Source organism: Diorhabda sublineata, chromosome 2 (assembly GCF_026230105.1).
Source record: "Diorhabda sublineata isolate icDioSubl1.1 chromosome 2, icDioSubl1.1, whole genome shotgun sequence".
Lineage (NCBI taxonomy): Eukaryota > Metazoa > Arthropoda > Insecta > Coleoptera > Chrysomelidae > Diorhabda > Diorhabda sublineata.
In genome coordinates, this window is record NC_079475.1 from 7,672,007 (window position 1) to 7,692,804 (window position 20,798).

The window sequence follows — 20,798 nt, forward strand, 5'->3', positions numbered from 1 at the left end:
ACTTTTATTCTTTTCCAGGAGCTTTATTCGGAAATTTCACGGTTTCCAACGATTTTAGTTTTTGAACATCTGGCATCCTTGGATGTCATATTTGATGATTTGATAGCTTCGAAAAAGTGGACAACCATATCTGGAAGCTATCTTCACATCGGTTATCACATTTTTCTTCATACTTTCACCTGAAACTAGATAATTATTCACCCAGGTTTATATCTAAATATTCGCTATTTTTTAGTGCCTTCGATTATAAGATTAAATTTACAAGCGTAGTAACAGAGACTTTTGTTGCAGCTGAATTACAGGCTTTTGTAAATAACTTGGTAATACATAATATCGGGAAAATATTGAAAAAAAAAATACAAATTATGTCACGAATGTTTGTGTACAGTTTTTGAACTACAAAAGGGCATATTTTGACAGTTCATAGCGACAAGTTGTAAGTACAGTAAGCCGTTATTTTTATTAAAGAGAATTTTTTTTATTTGTGGAGTTTATTGTTGTTTAAAAATATTAGAAACAAACTAAAATGGGGGTACCGAAATTCTATCGTTATATTAGTGAACGATATCCATGTTTAAGTGAACTAATAAAAGACTATCAGGTAAATTTCGTAATTAAAATGCTTATTAAATTTTCTAACATATTTTTTTATAGATACCTGAATTTGATAATTTGTATTTGGACATGAATGGAATAATTCACAATTGCTCACATCCTAATGACGAAGATCCACATTTTCGTATTACAGAAGAAAAAATATTTCAAGATATATTCCATTATATTGAAGTATTGTTCCGTATGATAAAACCACAGAAATTGTTTTTCATGGCAGTTGACGGGGTCGCTCCAAGAGCTAAAATGAATCAACAAAGAGGGCGAAGATTTAGGTCAGCAGCAGATGCTGCTAAAGCAGAAGCCGAGGTGTTGAAGAAAGGTGAAACACTTCCAACAGAGGCTAGATTTGATTCCAACTGCATAACTCCTGGCACTGTATTTATGGCTAAATTACATGAACAACTAAAGTACTTTGTTGTTGACAAGATTTCAAATGATCCTCTATGGCAAAAATGTAAAGTTATATTATCTGGTCATGAAGTAAGTTTCTTAATTTTTACATTAATTCCAAAATATTCTAGCTAATGAACAATCCTCCACCAATGGTATAGTATCCTAGTATCTAAACAATAGGTTTTTAAAAATATTCCCATTTCTAAGAATTTCACAAAATTGCATCAATTAGATATTTTTTCAGGAAATAGTTTCTATGTTGTTAATATTTTGAAGCAACAGTAACCATTTTTTTTATCTTTGGATACATATTTTTAAATTATAATTGAATCTTACAATTGGGCTAAAGCAAATGCGCACTAAATACAAATTAATACATTGTGTGAGGCTTTCAATATATGGTTTTTGGGGTGTTCTACTATACCTAATTGGTTGTTTCTTACATAAGAAGCTGGCATCTTAAGGAGCTGCGATCAGTTGAACTGCCAGCAAACTACTGCAGCCTAGTGACGTAAAATGTCTAATCATTTATAAGTTATGCACTTCAAAAATTTCTTGACAAATGCCCAAAATACAAAAATGTGGAGCATTTATATATTTCTGAGAAAATATTGAACTAGTGTCAAACAAACACTTAATGATACTTATTGACGAATCTTGTTTAATAATATATTATTGATCTAATTTTCTGTACATTCTTTGTATATTTAGCCTAATGAACTAATTTTAAATATTTGATATAATAACTTGAAATTTTCATTGGTTTGAAAGTGTCTTAGAAATCATGATTTTATCCTGTAAATGTCCTGGAATTTTTGTTGAAAGAACCCTATAATGGATAATTTAGATGTATAGTTCTAACATACATTGAAATATTGTAAATTTTTAGACACCGGGCGAAGGAGAACATAAAATAATGGATTATATTAGATATATGAGAGCACAACCTGGTTATAATCCAAATACTAGGCACTGTCTTTATGGTCTCGATGCTGATTTAATTATGTTGGGTTTGTGCACACATGAACCACATTTCAGTTTATTGAGAGAGGAGGTAAGATATTGATATTACAATTTATGTGATGATTATTATTTTGTAAAGCTGTCGAATATATTTTAAATTTATTATATTTTTGTTTTAGGTAAAGTTTGGAAAGAAATCTACTAAACATATAAAGGTACCTGAAGAGATAACATTTTTTTTATTACACTTATCTCTTCTAAGGGAATATTTAGAATTAGAGTTTGCTCCAATAAGATACAATTTGAGAGGATTCGATTATGATTTGGAAAAAATTATAGATGACTGGGTCCTTATGGGTTTCTTGGTAGGAAATGATTTCATTCCTCATCTACCAAATCTACATATATCGGAAGGAGCTTTACCTATATTATACAGGACGTACATGGAAGTTTTACCTACCTTAGATGGTTATATCAACGAAAGTGGAACTTTGAATTTAAAACGATTCGCAGCTTTTTTAGACAAACTTAGTGTACAGGATGTAGATTATTATGAACAAGTGAAAGATGATATATTATATTTAGAATCAAAGAGAGGACATAGAAATGAATTGACAAGAGAATTAGATGAGTGGGAAGCAGAAGACGATAATGTTGTTTTCGAATCACTTGAACCTGAAACATCAGTTCCTAAAGATGGTGGTTTAATTAATCTTTTGAAATCTGCAGATGATCTATGTATTGATGATGACGATGATTATACTAGTGATGATGATTTTGCTAATTTTAAAAAAGACTATTACAAGTCTAAAATGGAATATATGGATGTTACCCCGTAAGTATGCCAAGTTTTAATAATAAAATTTCAAATTATTTTAAATCCACTCTTAGACCCCAAAAATTGTATATTATAGATTAATTACTCCTAATCCATTCTGAATTTTATTAAAACAAGAAAAAAATTGACTTTTTCCACCTTCCAATCGTGCATTGACTTCATAGTCATGTCCTAAAATATTCAAGTAACTTATTTAGAACACTTAAGGACTCTCCAAAATATTCTTTAAATTAAGAAGAAGAATCTATCTAGTTTTGTTAAAACACGTTACTCTTACTAATAAAAAAAAATTTATGTGAAACTATCTTGTTGATCTGAAAGCCCTGATGGTGTGCAGACACTTTTTATGAAAAAATTTCGACTGCGACCCAAAGACCCTGTTTATAGAATTTGAGGTTAAAAAATATATTCCACGAGTTTGTCTTGACAGAGGGCTTTGAATCACACAAGGAAACAGTTGGGCTGTTACAAAGTCTACTTCTACAGTTTTGAACTAAAAAAACTTATTTTCGTTCATTGGAAACTGCTGTAAAATTTTATGAAAAAAATTCGTCATATTAAGAATGATTTTATACTGTGGAAAGAAAAATAAAGCCAAGAAAAAATCTTACGAAAAACTGCTGTTGACTCTTTTGCAAACAGATTTTCTCTCCTAATATATTTTTGTACTCTTGGAAATTCTAGCAGTTCTTCCCGTTTCTGTTACCAACGTGAAGAGATCTTTCTCCAATCTGAAAATACTGAAGACCTACCTGAAGGTAGACTCAGGCTTTACTTTCCATACACATAGATATCAAAAACTAGTGTTAAATATTGAGTCTAACTAGTTTTATGTGTTTTATGTTACATGTTGATTCATTGCAAAGGATGTATACATATGAAACATTTTAGGTCAAACTAGTAGATAACGATTTGTAATGATCTGATAGCATTACAATACAGGGCAGTAAAAGATTTTTTTGCACGAGGAAAAACAGGATTCATAAATTCATATCAAAATTTATTTCTTAACAACATATACATTTTTTATAGGGAAGTATTGAAGGATCAAGCTGAAGGATATGTACGGGCAATCCAGTGGAATTTGAATTATTATTATAATGGTTGTTGTTCCTGGTCTTGGTATTATCCTCACCATTATGCACCTTACATTTCAGATATAAAAAATTTCATTGATTTAAAAATAGAATTCGATATGGGAAAACCATTTCAAGCATACGAACAGGTAAACACAGTTAACACAATAACTTTATTTAAAGAAAAAAAATTTTATGTGAAAAGATCACTTTACTTTATCTACTAATTCTTGATTTTTAGTCCAGTGAATCTAGATATTAGATGATACATGATGTTACAAGCTGAAAATCGGTAAAACTGTTTATAATATCATTAAAAATAAAATTTGAAAGTGTATGAAAAAATTTTTATTCAAGGTCAAAGGAGAAAAAAATAAGTTTTTTCAGCAAAACCGTAAGTTTTATCATAAAAATACCTTATACAAAAATTGTAGATCATAAAATTATCTACAAAAAAGGAAAAATTAAGTTTGTTCCTACAAGCCACCGTTTCTGAGATATAGCGACTGAAAAAGTTGTAATCATTATAATATAGAGTATATACATTTCCAACTATCTGTCCCCAACAAGTTAACATGCTTTAAATTTGAGAATGTAAAAATTATGTGTTGTGATTAATATTTCAGTTTTAATTTTTGAATAAAAAAAATCTCCCCCTCACCTAATATCAATATGTTACTGATGCTTGTTTGAAAATAAGAGGCTTAAGTGGTGTTGACTTAAGCATTAATACACACGGCGTAGCTACGCCATCTATCAAAAGTAATTCAAACTTTCTTAAACATAGGAAAATTAAAAACTCTTCGAATTATTAACTATCTATGACTTAGAAACTTTATCATAAGGGATTGTCTCTTACAAACACATTTTCATAGCTAATTTTATTTTCTTAACATTTGAATAACAATTTACAAATTATAAACAATCTACAATGAATATAAAAAAATCAATATGATTGAAAACAAGAGTTATAATTTCTTATTTTGCTTAAAAATTACTTTGACTCGTCTGTACAAATTAACAATACATTTTTTAAAAGCTCTTCTGGTTCACCAAGCAATGGAAGTGAAACTTTACCACTGGAACAGCTCATTCCAACTGTTTCATCTTTCCATTTGAAAGCATCGCATTAGTGACATTTTTTATTCATTCAGGATGATTATGTTATTAAATTGAAAGATCATATTGAAACCTAGTACCATTGAATTCTTATCTTTTGCGATTGCTCTAGCGTTTCTATCGCTCTTCTAGCTTCTTGCAGCGTAGCTTGCCTTTCTGAACGAACTAGTACCTGAAGAGGAGTTTCAGCTGCTCTCAAAACACTTTGTCGCTCTGCTTGCTGTTGTCTTTTCATCTCTGCGTGAACCGAAGAGTAAGAATTGAAATCAAAGAGTAAGATCTAAAATAATGAATAGCCACAAAAATGACACCTAACCTCAAAAATTCAAATAGTTCTATACTGCATATATAATGACGGAAAAAAGTAACAAAGTAACAAATAAAGAAAAATTCCAAACAGTTGAAACTTCTATACACATACACGGTATTAGAGTATTAGAGTTTCAAATTAACCATGATCACAACAGATCCGTGGAATAGGTAGCTTGGAAACGTGTGCATTATATGACAATTACAACTTTTTGACTCTTTATATCTCAGAAACGGTGGCTGATAGAAAAAAAATATTAAAACGTTTTTTGAATAAGGTATTTTTATGCTAAAACTTATCGCTTTGCTGAAAATCTCATTTTTTGACCCTTCACCTTGAATAAAAATTTTCCATACTCGGGAATAACGGGGAACTTTCAAATTTCATTTTTAATTATAATTCAAAAAATTTTAATCAGTTTCAGCTTGGTGGGAATTTATGCAGCTTCACTCTTATTTTTTGGTCTAATTTGACCGGACTATTTTACTGGATAATTAGGTAGTCTTTACTTGCAAACAATTAATTGTAACTTACAAAACATGAAGTTAACTTCTAGCACTTCTTTTGGTCCCTTGCTTTTCCTCTCCAGCTTTGGATGCTTTTCTCTCTAAGGTCCTCTTCCACTACTTCCCTCAACCGTTTTTTTGGTCTACTTCTTTTCCTCTTGCCCTCTGGTATCTTCCATGCAACTCGTTTCAAGAGTCTGTCTTCATCTATTTTTTCTAAGTGACCTTGCTATTGTAATCTTCTTCTGTGTGTTAATTTCATGGTTTGATGTTCTCTCCCATCCTAACTCTGCTTTCCTCCAATAACTCTTCTTAGTATTTTTCTCTCCCAGATTCTCAATTTCTGTTTAGTTTTATTCGTCATTATCCAAGTTTCATAGTTATATGTCATGGTGGGTCTCCAAATTGTCTTATAAATTCGAACTCTTTCGATGTTGATATTCTTCTAAGGCTGCCTACACAGCTGTTACTTTTGGCAATTCTTAGTTCGATTTCCTTTTCTTCTTGGCATCTATTATCTAGTAGTACATCCAAATACATGAAATTTTCTACTTCCTCTAATTCTATTAACGTCCTATCATGTTTCAGTACTTTGAAATTATTTTTTGTCTTGCTTGTACATTTATTCTTTATTTCCATAAACTGTTTTATCATTATTCCCTACCTCTTCTGTTGTTGTTATTTCTGTTTTTGTTTGGTTTCAAGTGTTCTTTTGTTTTTTGCTATCAATGTCACATCTTAAGCTAAGCATTGATGACTTATTAAATATCATGCTCTTTCTGATGATACTGAATCTTCTTATTAAGTCTTCCAAAGCTAGATTAAATAGTACCGTTGATAGGGAATCTCCTTGTTTTAATCTTCTAGCACGATACTTTATCTTAAATCCTTTTACAGAGTTTCAAACAATACACAAGTGAATTATTCTTATTTTTGTTTTAATTTTATCTATATCAAATATCTTCCAGCTCTTGGCGGTTTTACCAGCCGCTAGTAAACAACTACTACCAGAATGTTACCATGACTTGATGACTGCAGAAAATTCTTTGATTATCGATTATTATCCTGAAAAATTCGAAACGGACCTTAATGGGAAGAAGCAAGCTTGGGAAGCCGTCGTAAAGATACCTTTCATTGATGAAGTTAGTATTTCTCTAGAGTTTTTTTTTCATTTTTTTCTTTTTCCTATTGAACTAAAATCCACAGTGTAAATTTCTATTTTTAGAAACGCCTTTTAGAAGCTATGCAATATTATAACGATAAATTAACAACGGAAGAAAGAAAACGAAATACCCATGGTCCGATGTTAATTTACACTTATACACCAAAAAACAACGGACCTTATCCGGCACCATGTTACTTTCCAGAAGTAGCACAGAATCATACGGAAGTTAAAACATTAAAATATGATGACATTTTAATTTCCAAAGAAGAATTAGTAAAAGGGGCTTATCCAGGAGCGCATATGAATGTTTACTATCCTGGATTTCCGACAATGAAGCATTTGCATTATCGGGTAAGACATCATTGACCGCTTAAGGCACCAGATATTATCCCCAATAGGGTCAAAATTTTCACGACATGACCAGCTAGATAATATCTCAAAGCTCAATTATTTTTATTAAAAAAATAAAAAAGAACCGAGTTAACTTGACGGTATAAATAACATTGCATATAATATTTAATCAAATAATCTAAATGCTTGCTCCGATAAGTTTTCCGAACAATGATTTTTGACACTTTTTCTCCTTTCATACTTCTTTTAGGAAATGATAAGCGGACAAAGGCATTGCTGTTACCTTTACAGGCCCTTCAAGGTACTTCTCCACCATTTGTTTTACCAGATCCGACCAACAGTCCAGTGCTGATTTTCGTCCACCTGTTTTTTGATATAATATGAACGAATTCCATAGAGCAAAGTTAAATAATTGAAAAAAATTTTTTTTTAATATTTCCTTCTATTTCTCGGAATTACATAATCAGAAAGATGTTGCTCCAACTGATCAGCATCTCTCATCATATCGTTATAATAAATCATTAGGATAGGTCTTTGATTTCCTTCTTCTTCACTCCTAAAACTTTTGTGTTGCCATGGAATGTACTGCAGAAATCAAAACAACATTCTTCTTATCCTAACACTTGAGGACTGCCACTTTGACTCTTGGGTATAATATAATTTCATCTTTATTCAGGTTTTTATTTTTCAGCTCTTTAGGAACTTCTTTTTTGCCGCTCTCAATGTTCCATAAACAGTAACAGTAAATAGATCCAGTTGCGGAGACAGTACCCTTTATTCGAAAGAGGTCTCATATGAGTCATTACAACCTGGACGAAACTGGAAGTTGTTGAAATTCCCGATCAATCTAAGTATTCTTGCTAGTATGAACTATGAAGTTCCAAATATATCCACTTTTGGATTCACTGAGCGACTAAGTTTTTATCCCAAATCTGGCCCTCTTGAGGGGTATATATTGGATCCAACCCAATCGTTCTTCCTATAACAAGTTATCGATTGTTACTTTTTGCTCAGGAGTGCATAGATTTTCAAACTCCGTAACCAAATCCTTATAGATAAGCTAAATTTTGTTTTGGAGCAGGATGTGTGTCTGCATCAAATTCTTCTTTATTCGAAATGTGGAAAAAACGTTTTAGAACTTGCAAATCTATTGTCTGTTATGTATTGGGGAAAAATTGGTGTTGAAAACAAAGGATTTTTGGTTCACTATACCACGTCAATTTATAAGGGTGAGAAACACCCTTAGTTCGTTTAAATTTGTTTGCGTATCAGATTCTGTAACTAAATTGTTCAACAAAAAATTTTTTTGTACATTGTAGTATATTTTCATGGCCTTCCACATCAAAATTCACCTTCAGGTTTTCAGTAAATGGAAATGGTGGTGCAGCAGGTGTGTTATAGAATTTACACATCAAGTTCTCACTTTTGAAAAATAGCTGTCCGGAAAGCTTTCGAAAAATAAAATTCGTCATCACTTTAATGATACAATACTAATACTATGTCTACATCTACATCTACATCTGATTTAGCTCGGGACGGTAAATTAATTGTGTAATTGAGTAGTATATTCACTTTGTGGTTAACCATTTAATATAATTCACATCTTCTCTTCTCCTTTTAACTTTTCAGGTGTCGGATGAAGGTTCTGGTACCTCTTATACCAATTTCTTGTATATTTGCAATCTTCCCCAGTTCCTTTATTCGATTTATCCAATCTTATTTTTCAGTGGTTCTTTTTCTTAATTATATTTATAAAGTTTAAGTATAAATATCACCAACTGTTCCTTAAATTCCAAATTAGTACTATAATGTAATTAAAAAAAATATTTTTTCTAAGGGGGAATTACAGAAGGCTCACGTTAAAGTTTTTGAACAACCGAGTCGGAATGAAAGTATGATCATTTACCTAGTACCTGATGCTAAGTTTACTGGAGATATGATTCCTGTGGATCTTTTAGGTACCAATATTTTCGTCGGTTGGCCACATCTGATTGAAGCAAAGTAAGCTGTAGGAACGTACTTTCATTTAAAATACATTTTTTTTCAAATATTGTACTACAGTTTGAATAATAAATGACTTAAAATATATTTTAGAGTTGTGGCGATATCGAATTATAACATAAAGTTTATAAGTATGGGAGGACCAAATCAGTACAATACTGTTGACCTAACCGAATCGGATAGAAAACAGTTTCAAATGACTATAAATGGAATTTCTCAAGAGTAAGTGTTTCGTGATGATATTTGAAGACTTATAATGAAAACTGTGCCAAGTGCCAGAAATATAATTTTGTGAAAAAACGTAGTTTATTCATATTCTAAAATTGTTTGACCTGATATTTTTGTTACTTTGTTTTCCAATAGCTATTACCACCTGATTTTAGTTTATAATGTTTAACCTTCGTTAGAAATAGATTTTGTAATTTAAAATATTTTGTGGTATTTCTGAAGAAACGTGCTACAAGCAACTTCTGGGTTTTCGCTGAGATCTGAATCCATTGGATTGTGGAAATCTGAAGTTTTGTTGTACTTAATCTAGAAGTAGCTACATTTTTTAAATCAAAAAATCCTCAGGTTGCATCAGAGTAACGACAAAGTTATGTGAATTTTACAACAACAAAAACAGTTCTTGTCAGGAATAATTTTAGTACTAATAATGTTTCTCAATCTCCCCTGAAACGATCTAGTGTATTAGCTATTTACTTTTTTAGTGGTTTATATCATATTTAAGGTCCTCCTGCTTTACAAATAGACTAAAGGAAGAGTGATTTGACCACAACAAAAACAGCTCTTACCAGGAATAATTTTAAAATAAGTTTAGTACTAACAATGTTTCTCATTCTCCCCTGAAACGATCTAGTGTATTAGCGATCAATTTATTTAGATTTTTAGTGGTTTAAATTAGGTTTATGATCCTTCCATTTTAAAAACACACTATAGGAGGAGCAAATTGATAAGTTAGCAAGTTTGTGGTGTTCTGATTGCTCAAACTAGATCACAGCCAGTTTGCTGTCAGCAATTTTACAATGATCAAAAAATTAAATTATAAACAAACAGTATGCATCTTGTTATTTCTAATATTATTTCTTGTTATTGTTCTATTAAATTTTAAAAATAATTTATATAGTTTATTTAGATAGTATAGCATCTAAAATTAATTGAAATATAAGCTAAAAATAGTATTTTTTGTGATACAACCCTTTTATTTCCCCTTTTATTACTTTTTATTAATTAAACATTAGTTAGCTGAAGACATTCCATCTAATTGTTATGTTTCAAACTACAAGAACGTTGTAAAAATTTTTCAATGAATTGTAGACAAAAATCACGAATGGGAATCAATTTGGGCGACACAAAAGTATTAGTATACGTAAAACAGCTGATCGGACGAAAATTTACCGTTAAATCAAACGGAAAATTGAATTTGGAAAAACAGTTTGCATCAAATATTTCTGCTCATCCTCTACAAACAATTGTTTACAATATAAGTTTCCACGATCCTCTAAATAACGTAACTAAAGATGTGGAGAATATATTTCCGAAAAACAGTATTTGTTTCACGCTTACAAATCCTTATTACGGTTCCCAGGGTGAGGTGAGTTACAAATTGATCTTAATCTTAAATTGTTTTACGTAACACCAAATATTTTAGATATTAGATTCGTCACAAGTTACAACGACGGCCAGGATAAAAATATCTGTATCTGTATTAGAGGAACCCGATTTAAGTAAAATAAAAGAGATGCACGATACCATGGTAAAAAGATATAAACCAGCACATCAAGTTGCTAATCCTTTATGTAAATATATTTATATAGTTTTTTTTCCAATTTTTATAATTATTAATTCGTTATTTTAGGTATATCAAATATTTTATTTTCCAAAATAACCGGTTCTATATTTGTCAAACCGTTATCTGGTTCTGAAACTAGGAGGGTAAATATCGGTCTGGATTTGAAATTGAATAAGAAGAACAAAGAAACCCCTGGATACACGAAGAAAGTGAATAATTATTGGTATTATACAGATAAAGCGGCAGAACTGGTTATGAGTTACATTGATATGTTTCCAGAAGTTTTGGAATGTCTAAGTAAAAATATGAACAATGATGATATTAGGATCGAATCCATTTTTGTGAAAAATTGGTGAGATATATTTTCCCATTATTATGTTATAATTATTTCATTTAATTTTCTCTACTACATTAATTTTCCATATGTCAATTAGTGTCATTTCCATTTCTTCGATAATATCATTTTTAGTACATTCTTTCTCTTCTCATTTCTACTACATCTTCAATATCCTTTCTTGCTTTTTCCATTCTGTAAATGGCGATTTTAATTTAATATCAACACCCTTCTATGTTCTTATATTTTCTTTGTCTCTTCATTTCATTTCTAGTATTATTTCTAGTACATTCTTTTTTTTGGTCAATTATTATCATTTCTTCACATATTTAATATCCTTTTTTATTTTATTATTTCCTTTTGTCAGTTACTGTCATTTCTAATACATTTGTAATGTCTTTTATGTTTATTCTATTTTGTAAATTGTTTTTCCAATTTAATATTATTCTTCTAAGTTCATTATGTTTTCTTTGTCAGTTATTGGTGTTTTCCTTTCATCTTCAATGTCATCCTTTTTGTTTTTTCAATTGTTGTGACTTCTATTCAACCTTTAATATAATTTCTTGTTCATTCTATTCCCTCTTGTCAATTACTGTCTTTTCCACTCTTTCAACATAATTTTTATTACATTCTTTAACTTTTAATAAATAATTGTCTTTTCTATTCCTTCTTTAATATCATTTTGAGTTCATTCTTTTCATTTTAGTCAATTATCATCATTTATGTTGTATTTTTAATATTCTTTCTTGTCCACTGTATTCTCTTGCGTCAATTATTCTCTTTTTCATTTCTTCTTCGATTTTCTTACATTGTTAATATCTTTCCTTATTTTTCTGTTACATTTTGTTTATTATTGTCATTTCTCATACATATTTAATATCCTTTATTTATTACACCCCTCTTTGACAATTATTGTCATGTCTGTTGCATTTTTCATATTATTTTTTGCCCATTCTTTATTGTCAATAATTGTCATTTCTATTCCTTTTTCAATATCACTTTGAGTTCCTTATTTTCATTTTAGTCAATTATTATCATTGCCTCACATTTTTATTATCCTTTATTGTTTTTCTTCTTCTTTCTTTGCATTCTTGTTATTTTTTGTGATTTACTTTCATTTCTGATTGATATTTAATTTTGTTTCTTGTTATTCCATTTTGTAAATTGTGGCTTCAATGTAATATCACGCTTCTTAGTTCGTCATATAATCTTTGTCAATTATTGGTTTTACCATTTCATATCCAATATTATTAGTATTGTCTTTTCAATTTAATTTATTCATATTTTTTTTTCTTCCTTCTAATCCCTCTTGATAATTATTGTTTCCATTTTTTCTTCAATATCATCTTTACTTTATTCTTTTTCATTTCCTGTCGTTTCTGATGCATCTTTAATACCCTTGCTTATTTAAACTATTTTGTAAATTATTGTCTTCTTCAATACCAATTTTTTTGTCAGTTATTTTTATTCCCATTCAATCTATAATATCCTTTATTATTCATCCTAATCCCTCTTGTCAATTATTGTCTTATCTACTTTAATATCATTTTTAGTGCATTTTTTTCTTTTAGTCAGTTATTGGTGTTTCTGTTGCATCTTTAATATCCTTTTCTGTTAATTTTTCTTATTTTTGATGATAATTCTTTTTCGATATCATTTTTAGCTTTTTCTTTTTCTAAATTATTGTTACTTTCATTTAATATTTAATATTCCTTTCCATTTATAATTTAATGCCTTTTTAAGTAAATCTTATTCTCTTTTGTCAATTATTGGCGTTTCCAATTCTTCTTCAATATCGTTTTTAATTGATTCTTTTCCCTTTAATTAATTATTATCGTTTTTATTGCATCTTTAATATCCACAGCTTAATTTTTTTACAAAGAGTACCAGGGATTTATGTTGTAATTATTAATTTTCTTTATTTATAGTGAAGAACGGTTTAAAGAGTTACAGGAATGGTTAAAAACACTACCAACAAACTCTATTGAAAAACAGACATGTAACAGTATTAATTTAGAACCAGAGGTTGTGCAGGAATTGGAGAAAATGATGGATTCTTTTAAAAGCGGAAGTACTAAAAAAGTTACAATGCAAGTTAGACCAAACTTTTTGTACAGAGTAAGTGATTTATCAATATATAAGAGTCTTCTTCGCACAACACAATTCCTTTTACAAGTTTAATTTTCTCATTCCACTGACTGACATGGATCCCCAAATAATAAAAAGAACTAAAAACTTAATTTTCTTTTAAAGACACCTTTTTATTTAGGTCTTGTGGCCCTACTATCAACAACGCATACTTCAAATTTAGATCATCTTGTTTTACGCCTTCATATGGTTCTCTAAGCTTTTTCTGCATTCTTTGAGTTTTAAGTTTCAGTTTAAACTTTTTGTCTTTTTATTTAGTCAAAATCCCTTCTAAAGTGTATTATAGCTAATCCAATAAACCTGGAATATGTTTTTGTCCTTCAGCAGTTCTAGGACATTTTAGAACACTCCAAGATATCTAATAACTGCATAATCATATAGGCAAAAGACAAGTTACAAGAAAAAGAAGGCTATACTAACCTAACCATCTGAATCATTTCACGTTATTATATGTATTTCCATCTATATCCTAATATCCCATTCAAGCTGTATTCCTTTCAGTGAGTTAAATTTTATATTGAGGAAACTGATTTTTTTTCTGTAATGTTACAGTCAGAAATACAAAATGGCACCCTAGAACCAGATCCGAAAACCGAAACTCGAATTCTGGATAGGATAGTAAATGTCCGATATGGTTATACAGTACCTTTTAGTTACAAAGGTACCGTTACTGCAATTAGAACATCTTCCACCAACAACAGTAGAGATACTATGTATGAAGTGATATTCGACAAACCGTTTAGGGACGGTTTGAAGTTGAATTGCTTAGAATGTCGAGGTTATTTGCTACCTAAAACCGCTTTTATAAATTTATCTTATGGACAGAGATTGATGGTAGAAAAAACGGGTAAACCAGATGAATTAATAGCGAAAGCAGAAGCTACCACTAACTCGAATTACTTTAACAATTTAATAAAACCTCAACCGTCTTTCCAAAAGCAAGAAAAAACAATTTGGACTCCTCCACAATTTCAACAATCTAATTTCTTTTTTTCTCCATTGAATCAACCCGAGGTTCAGTCGAATTCCGCATTTGCACATTTTAATTCTATTAATGCGGTAAAGAAACCAGTGGCGACTGAAAATGATAGTAACAATTTTAATGTTACCGAATTTTTTAACAAACATAAACAAAACGAACAGTCACAAAATAAAAATGTAAAGACAGTCAAAAAAAATGTAGAAAATGATTCCAGCTTTTTAAACACCCATGGAAATTCTGGATCACCAGAAGAAAATAAAAGCAATTATCAAAAATTGATGAAACCTGAAGATTTCCGAGCACCTCCTAATAACCAAAGCGAAGAAAATAGCAACCAACCGTATCCCAAAAGAAATGAACGACAGAAAGGATTTCCACAGAATAATAATAGAGTCCCTAATGATTTTATGCCTGCTTTCGGATCTAAAAAAGAACATAAGCAACAGGTAATATTAATTCAGAATTTTTTATTATGTTTTACAACTGATGAATCAAAAACCAAGTAAAGCATTTCAAATTTTTGAAAGCCTAAAGTCTACTAGTCACATCAGATTTATACCTCTTTAATGTATTTACATAATGTGGATACTAAATATGATATTTCATCTTGGTAGCGTTTACTATCACTACACGAAAACTCATAATTACACTGCCTTCTGGCTTTCCTTCTTTCATTAGTTCCTATCCGGCTCGAAGGACCAGAGAGTCTAATTATTACTATTTGTATACATGTCTAAAACCAGTACTGGGATAACAGAAATTGTATTTACCAAAGAAATAAGCTACTTTATAGTACATTTTGATTATATGTTTACATGAGAATACACATATTAAAAACCATACAAAAAGCTAGCATGTCATTAGGCAGGTACAGAAAAATGTATGGTAAAAACTGGAAACTTATTTCTAAAATGACCCTTTGACTATGCACATGCATAGTTAGGCTTGCCTATGTATTATAGAGGCCGTAAGAACTACTTTCTATACCTGCAATGGAAGTATTGTTGACACACCTCTGCACATTTTCACAAGGTGCAAGGTGAGACCAAATCTGTGAAGCACTGGTTAATATATAATAAACAGCATATGAGACAGAGACATGGATGATCAGAATCTATGCATGCTGCTCAAAAGGAACGACATAATTTAATATTTCCTACATTGATATCATGAATATTGTTTAATGATATAAATCATTTTGCCCCCCTCTAAAAATTTATTTATTTACTAAATATTTTTTCTAGGACCACCCTTCGGTCGATACAAATTTCTTGAAAAATTTATTAAAAATAGGTAGCCAAGATAATGTCAGGACCGTTGGCAATAAAGGAAACGTGGCTTCAAATAATTTTAATGATGAAGAAAAGTCTGCGAATGTTTCTTTTGACATGTTAGCGGTAAGTTTGTATGTATTTTTATATACGAGATGTGTGATAAAAGTAATTTGACTGGCAACATTTCTCAGTTCAACCTTTAACTCATACAACACATTATTGTTGACAATGCCATCAATGAAGTTATGTGTTATATGGGGCAAATGATGTTAGAGTAACTATTTGCAAACAATTTTTGTGTTTGGGGAATCTGTATTACTTTTGAAAAGTTTAAATAGGGAAAATTGCTTGTCGAACATACAGTTTTCTACTGGTACAAATCATTTTTGAAAGGCCGAGAAGTTCAAAAAACCGTCAATTAAAAAAAACTGACGAAAACATCGAATGTGTAAATAGTTGATGAATAAGGATGATGAATGAACAGTTCATTTTAAACATTTCTACTGTACATCAAATTTTGACATTTGTGCCAAAATCGTACTGAATAAGACAATTAAAAAACCTATCTTGTTGATAAGGTTGTGATAAATACTGTTTTGTGAGTATGATAAAAAAAGGAGAAAGGTGGACAAAGGCTTTGTTCCACTAGGTAAAACTGTAAATAATGTGTTTTCTGTTATACCTCAACTGATTTGAGTCTTGTGACTTTTTCCTTTCCCTGAAATTGAGAAATGTTTTAAAAGAACGTAATTCAGGAGAGAGAGAGAACACTCAAAAGACGGTAACCGACTGTTAAAAGCGATACCAGTTCTCCATTGTTACTAAAAGTGGGATTAACGACCTCACAGGTATAAAGCTGCACAAGTACCTTGCTTTGAAGAAGATAACATGAAAAATTAGTCTCATTACTTTTCCCACACATTGTATATAAATTACTGTATGTTATTATATATGTTGAACTTTTAGCAAGTTGCTAATACTCCAGCTAGTGTTCGTTTATTGACGTACTACCAATCGAACCAATTAGGATTACCTAGGTATCAGTATTTTCCCGTCAAACATAATATGATCCAAGCTCAAATCACTTTAAATGATGGCAAAATTTTGGTAAGCGAACCAAAGAAAACCAGAGAAGATGCTAGCGAAAATGTAGCAGCTATTGTTCTTAAGGATTTTTTAAAAAAAGTAAGTATTTATAAACATCATCTCTAATAAATAAAGTATTAATATTTTCACGATAAGCTGAAAGAGGTTTGGTTTAAATAGATTGAGAACGATGGATAAATACAGTTACTTTTCTAACAACTGACAAAACAAAGAATTGGAATTTCTGAAATATAATCATACCCTACATAATGTTTAATAACCAATACTCCATATCTCACAATTACACTGGTCTTACGAGCCTTGAATAGGTCGCTGATTCATATCCGACTCGAAAGACCAGAAAATCGTAAAATTTTATATTTTTACTGTGGAGAAAATTCTATTGCATCGATGATAAATATTTTGCACATTTTCCATTTATCATAAAAAATATTTTTTAATTTATCACTTGGAATAACTCACGTTTCTTGTCAAAACATTGTCTTCATTCACTGTCCACTTCAAAGACTTCCTTCAATTTCTCTCTTGGTCTTCATCTTATTTTAATAACGTTTTCAGTTTTATTGTTAATATATTTGTCTTCATTGTTACGATGTGTCTTGTACGCATTTCTTTCACTGTCTTCCTCAAAACTTACCACCAGTTTCCTTCTTGATTCTCCTTTTCGTATTTTAATGGTGTTTTTTAATTTATTGTTCATATATCTGTCTTCATTCTTACAATATGTCTAAATCAGTTCGTCTGTTTTTTGTTAATTTGTTACAATATTGATTTTGTTAAATTTTTTTTCAATATCTTATGATTAACATAAATAATTAATTAAACCGTAAGTAGTAACATTAAAGTGACATTATTTTTAGGGAAAAGGTATGGAGATGAAAAATAATCACGATCATTTTCCAGCTCCTCCTACGAATTGGGTAAATTCCAAAACTGACAACGGGAAACAGGTAGTAACCACACTAAAACTAGTCTCCATTCGTTTGTTATGAAAAATAATAACAATGAAGGGGTGGATAATTTATAATAGATATATTTTTTTTGTAGAAAACCAAAAAATCGATAAAAAATGATGCAACTGCTGTTTTGAACAATTCTTTCGTTCCATTGCAAGCTGTAAAAAATCATATCAGTAAAACCAACAATACTAAACTTGGTGATAACGTTAAACAAGTAGCAAGTACAAACGTACAAGACGAACCCGCAGAGGTGAAGCATATAGAAGAAAAAAATAAGGTAAATATATCTAGTTTTACACGATTATATGATTAAATTAGGGCTGATCAGGTACGTGAGAAAAGTAATTAGACAGACCAGATTTCATATAAATAAATTTTGGAAGGTTAAGAAGACCTCGCTTAACTAATTGAAAAACTGAGTTTGAAGAATTAAATTTTGTTGAAAATTAGCTATTCTAAATTTAGTTTCAATAAAAAATTCATTTTCCAAATTCAATCATGAGGTTTTGTCAGAAATATGGTTTAATTTGATTAAAAAAGTCCTGGCTAAGTTCATTTTAATAATTTCTTTTTTCCAAGTTTAGTTTGGCCAAAAATGATTTTTCTAATTGTAAATTAGCCAAAAAATGTTTAATTCTGTCAAACATTTACTCAATTTGTTATATTATGAAAATGGTTTTTCTAAGTTTAACTTAACAGAAAAAGCCTTATCTAAGTTTAAATCGACGTTTTTGGAAAAACAATTCATAGTCCAAATTATATTGTATAACTCAGTCAAAAATTGGCTTTTCTCAGTTTAGTTTTGCTAAAATGATTATTAAAGTTTGATTTGTGTAATTTTATCAATAACTGACTTTTCTTAGGTTAGTTTGGCCAATAATGGTTTTTCTAAGTTTTATATAAACAAAAAATGTATCAACTTAATTCTATCAAATATTCTTTTTTCTTTGGGTTTTGTTAAAAAAATAATTTTCAATATTTTATTATGTACATTTATCAATGATTGGCTTATTTTGACAAAAAGTTTAATTTAGCCAAAAAATGTCTTCTTTCCGATTAATTTTGTCAAATTTCGGTTTCCTTTTCAGTTCAGTTTGATTAATAAAATTAGTTTTCCAAATTTCTCATTCAATTTTGGTGAAAATTGACTTTTTTCAATTTATTTTGGCCAAAAATCGTTTTTATAAGTTTAATTTGCCTAAAAAAGTCGTTTTGGGTTGAAAAAATTATAGTCCATATTATATTGTGTAATTTTGTCAAAAAAAGCCAATTTCTCAGCTTAGTATCTGACAAAAATGATTATTCCAAGTTTAATTTGATCGAATATTAATTTTTTCAATCTATATTGATTACAAAATTAATTTTCCAAATTTAATTATGTCATTTTAACATTAATTGGCTTTTCTCGGTTTAGTTTAGTTCAATTTAGTCAAAAATGTCAAATGTCAAAAAATGTCCTATCCAACTTCAATTTGGTGTAATTTCTCCTTTTTTTAGTTGAGTTTGGTTAATAAAATTAATTTTCTAAATTTAATTATGTAATTTTTTTAACAATAATTGGCTTTTCTCGATTTAGTTTGGCAAACATTGTTTTCCCAAGTTAAATTTAACCAATGTTTTGTCTATCGGCTTTTTCAGTTAGGTTCGACCAAAAATTGCTTTTTAAGTTTAATTTTGTCAAATGTTGGTTGTTTGGCGCAAATAGCTTTTTTAAAAATAATTTGGTCAAATATTGACATTTCCGAACTTAAATTGTTCATAAATTGTCTTTTTGATTTCATTTAGGTCAAAAATTTGCATTCTTATTTCAATTTGGTAAAAAAATGGTATTACTAAGTGACAATTGGCTTAAAAATAATTTTCCTCAATTTAATTTTGTAACCATTCAATTTTTCTAAATTTTATATGATAATAGATAGGCTTATTTAAATTGGACATGAAATTACTTTCTTCAATTTAGATTTGTTTAAAATTGACTTTTTCTGTGTTAAATTGTTTGTAGTTTCTAATTTCGAAGATATTTGGGTGTATCGTTTCCAAATAAACAAATATTGTATCTAATCTTATCAATATTTTTTAGTAAATATAAACTATACATATTTTTTCTATTATTTTCAGAATCACACAGAACATCGTCCGAAAAAAGAAAGGAAAACTAGAATAGCAGCAAACTTTGTAAAAAATAACTAAATTTCTTTTATATATTAAGATGTATATTTTTACAAACTGACAAAATAATATTTTTAGTTGACAATAATGAAGATGTAACTAGGACAAAATGGTTTCTAACAAAGAGAATAAACTGACATTTAGGGGTTGCATGAAGTATAAATTGAAAAACTATCATTTATAGATCTCTTAAGACGTTTTTATACTGTTGAAATACTTGCCACACTCTGCTTTTCTATACTGATGGAATTTAACAATGGATGTTCAACCAAATTCTAATTAGTTCAGCAACTTGATTCATTCCTATGACAATACACTAACATATAGTGTTGTATTGTAGTATTATGTTATATCTGTACCTTGGAACAAAAAGGGCCAATGTCTAAAATTTCAAAATTTGAGTTAAATGCACAATTGAATTCAGGATGCGACATATAGTAATTGTTAAAAGGACCAAAGTCCTCTTATTATTAGATCATTGAAACTCAAATATTTTTTCACGGCCAAAGTTATTTACTGGAAATGCAAAAATGGCCAATTCATCAAATTTAAAATGGGTTTCCTGTCATTTGACGAAAATAGGCATTGGCCCTTTTTGTTTCAAGATACAGATATATAGCGTGGGATTGTAACAAAATTAAACACCAAAGTATACTAATTCTAATATATTTCCGAGTTTTCGAATACTTATGTATC

At 29.6% G+C, this 20,798-nt stretch overlaps 1 protein-coding gene across 1 annotated transcript; it reads left to right on the plus strand.

Annotated features, from left to right (window-relative positions):
* The first annotated feature begins 126 nt into the window (after positions 1 to 126).
* On the plus strand, positions 127 to 20,263 carry LOC130452688 (5'-3' exoribonuclease 1). The gene is made up of 20 exons (XM_056792086.1): positions 127 to 205; positions 292 to 601; positions 655 to 1,095; positions 1,898 to 2,062; positions 2,151 to 2,806; positions 3,842 to 4,034; positions 6,789 to 6,962; positions 7,046 to 7,336; positions 9,174 to 9,337; positions 9,431 to 9,559; positions 10,655 to 10,931; positions 10,989 to 11,136; positions 11,196 to 11,481; positions 13,392 to 13,581; positions 14,164 to 15,039; positions 15,838 to 15,990; positions 16,834 to 17,052; positions 17,835 to 17,924; positions 18,022 to 18,210; positions 20,052 to 20,263. Exons 2-20 carry the CDS (start codon positions 527 to 529, stop codon positions 20,121 to 20,123), a joined length of 4,788 nt encoding a protein of 1,595 aa, XP_056648064.1. The 5' UTR covers positions 127 to 205; positions 292 to 526; the 3' UTR covers positions 20,124 to 20,263.
* The last annotated feature ends 535 nt before the right edge of the window (positions 20,264 to 20,798 follow it).

What these genes read in the sequence shown, in the direction of transcription:
- LOC130452688 (XM_056792086.1), top strand. Translation starts at nt 527, where the DNA reads ATGGGGGTACCGAAATTCTATCGTTATATTAGTGAACGATATCCATGT. An exon ending in ATAAATGGAATTTCTCAAGA is followed by an intron (nt 9,560 to 10,654) that starts GTAAGTGTTTCG and finishes AATGAATTGTAG; the next exon opens with ACAAAAATCACGAATGGGAA. An exon ending in GACCAAACTTTTTGTACAGA is followed by an intron (nt 13,582 to 14,163) that starts GTAAGTGATTTA and finishes GTAATGTTACAG; the next exon opens with TCAGAAATACAAAATGGCAC.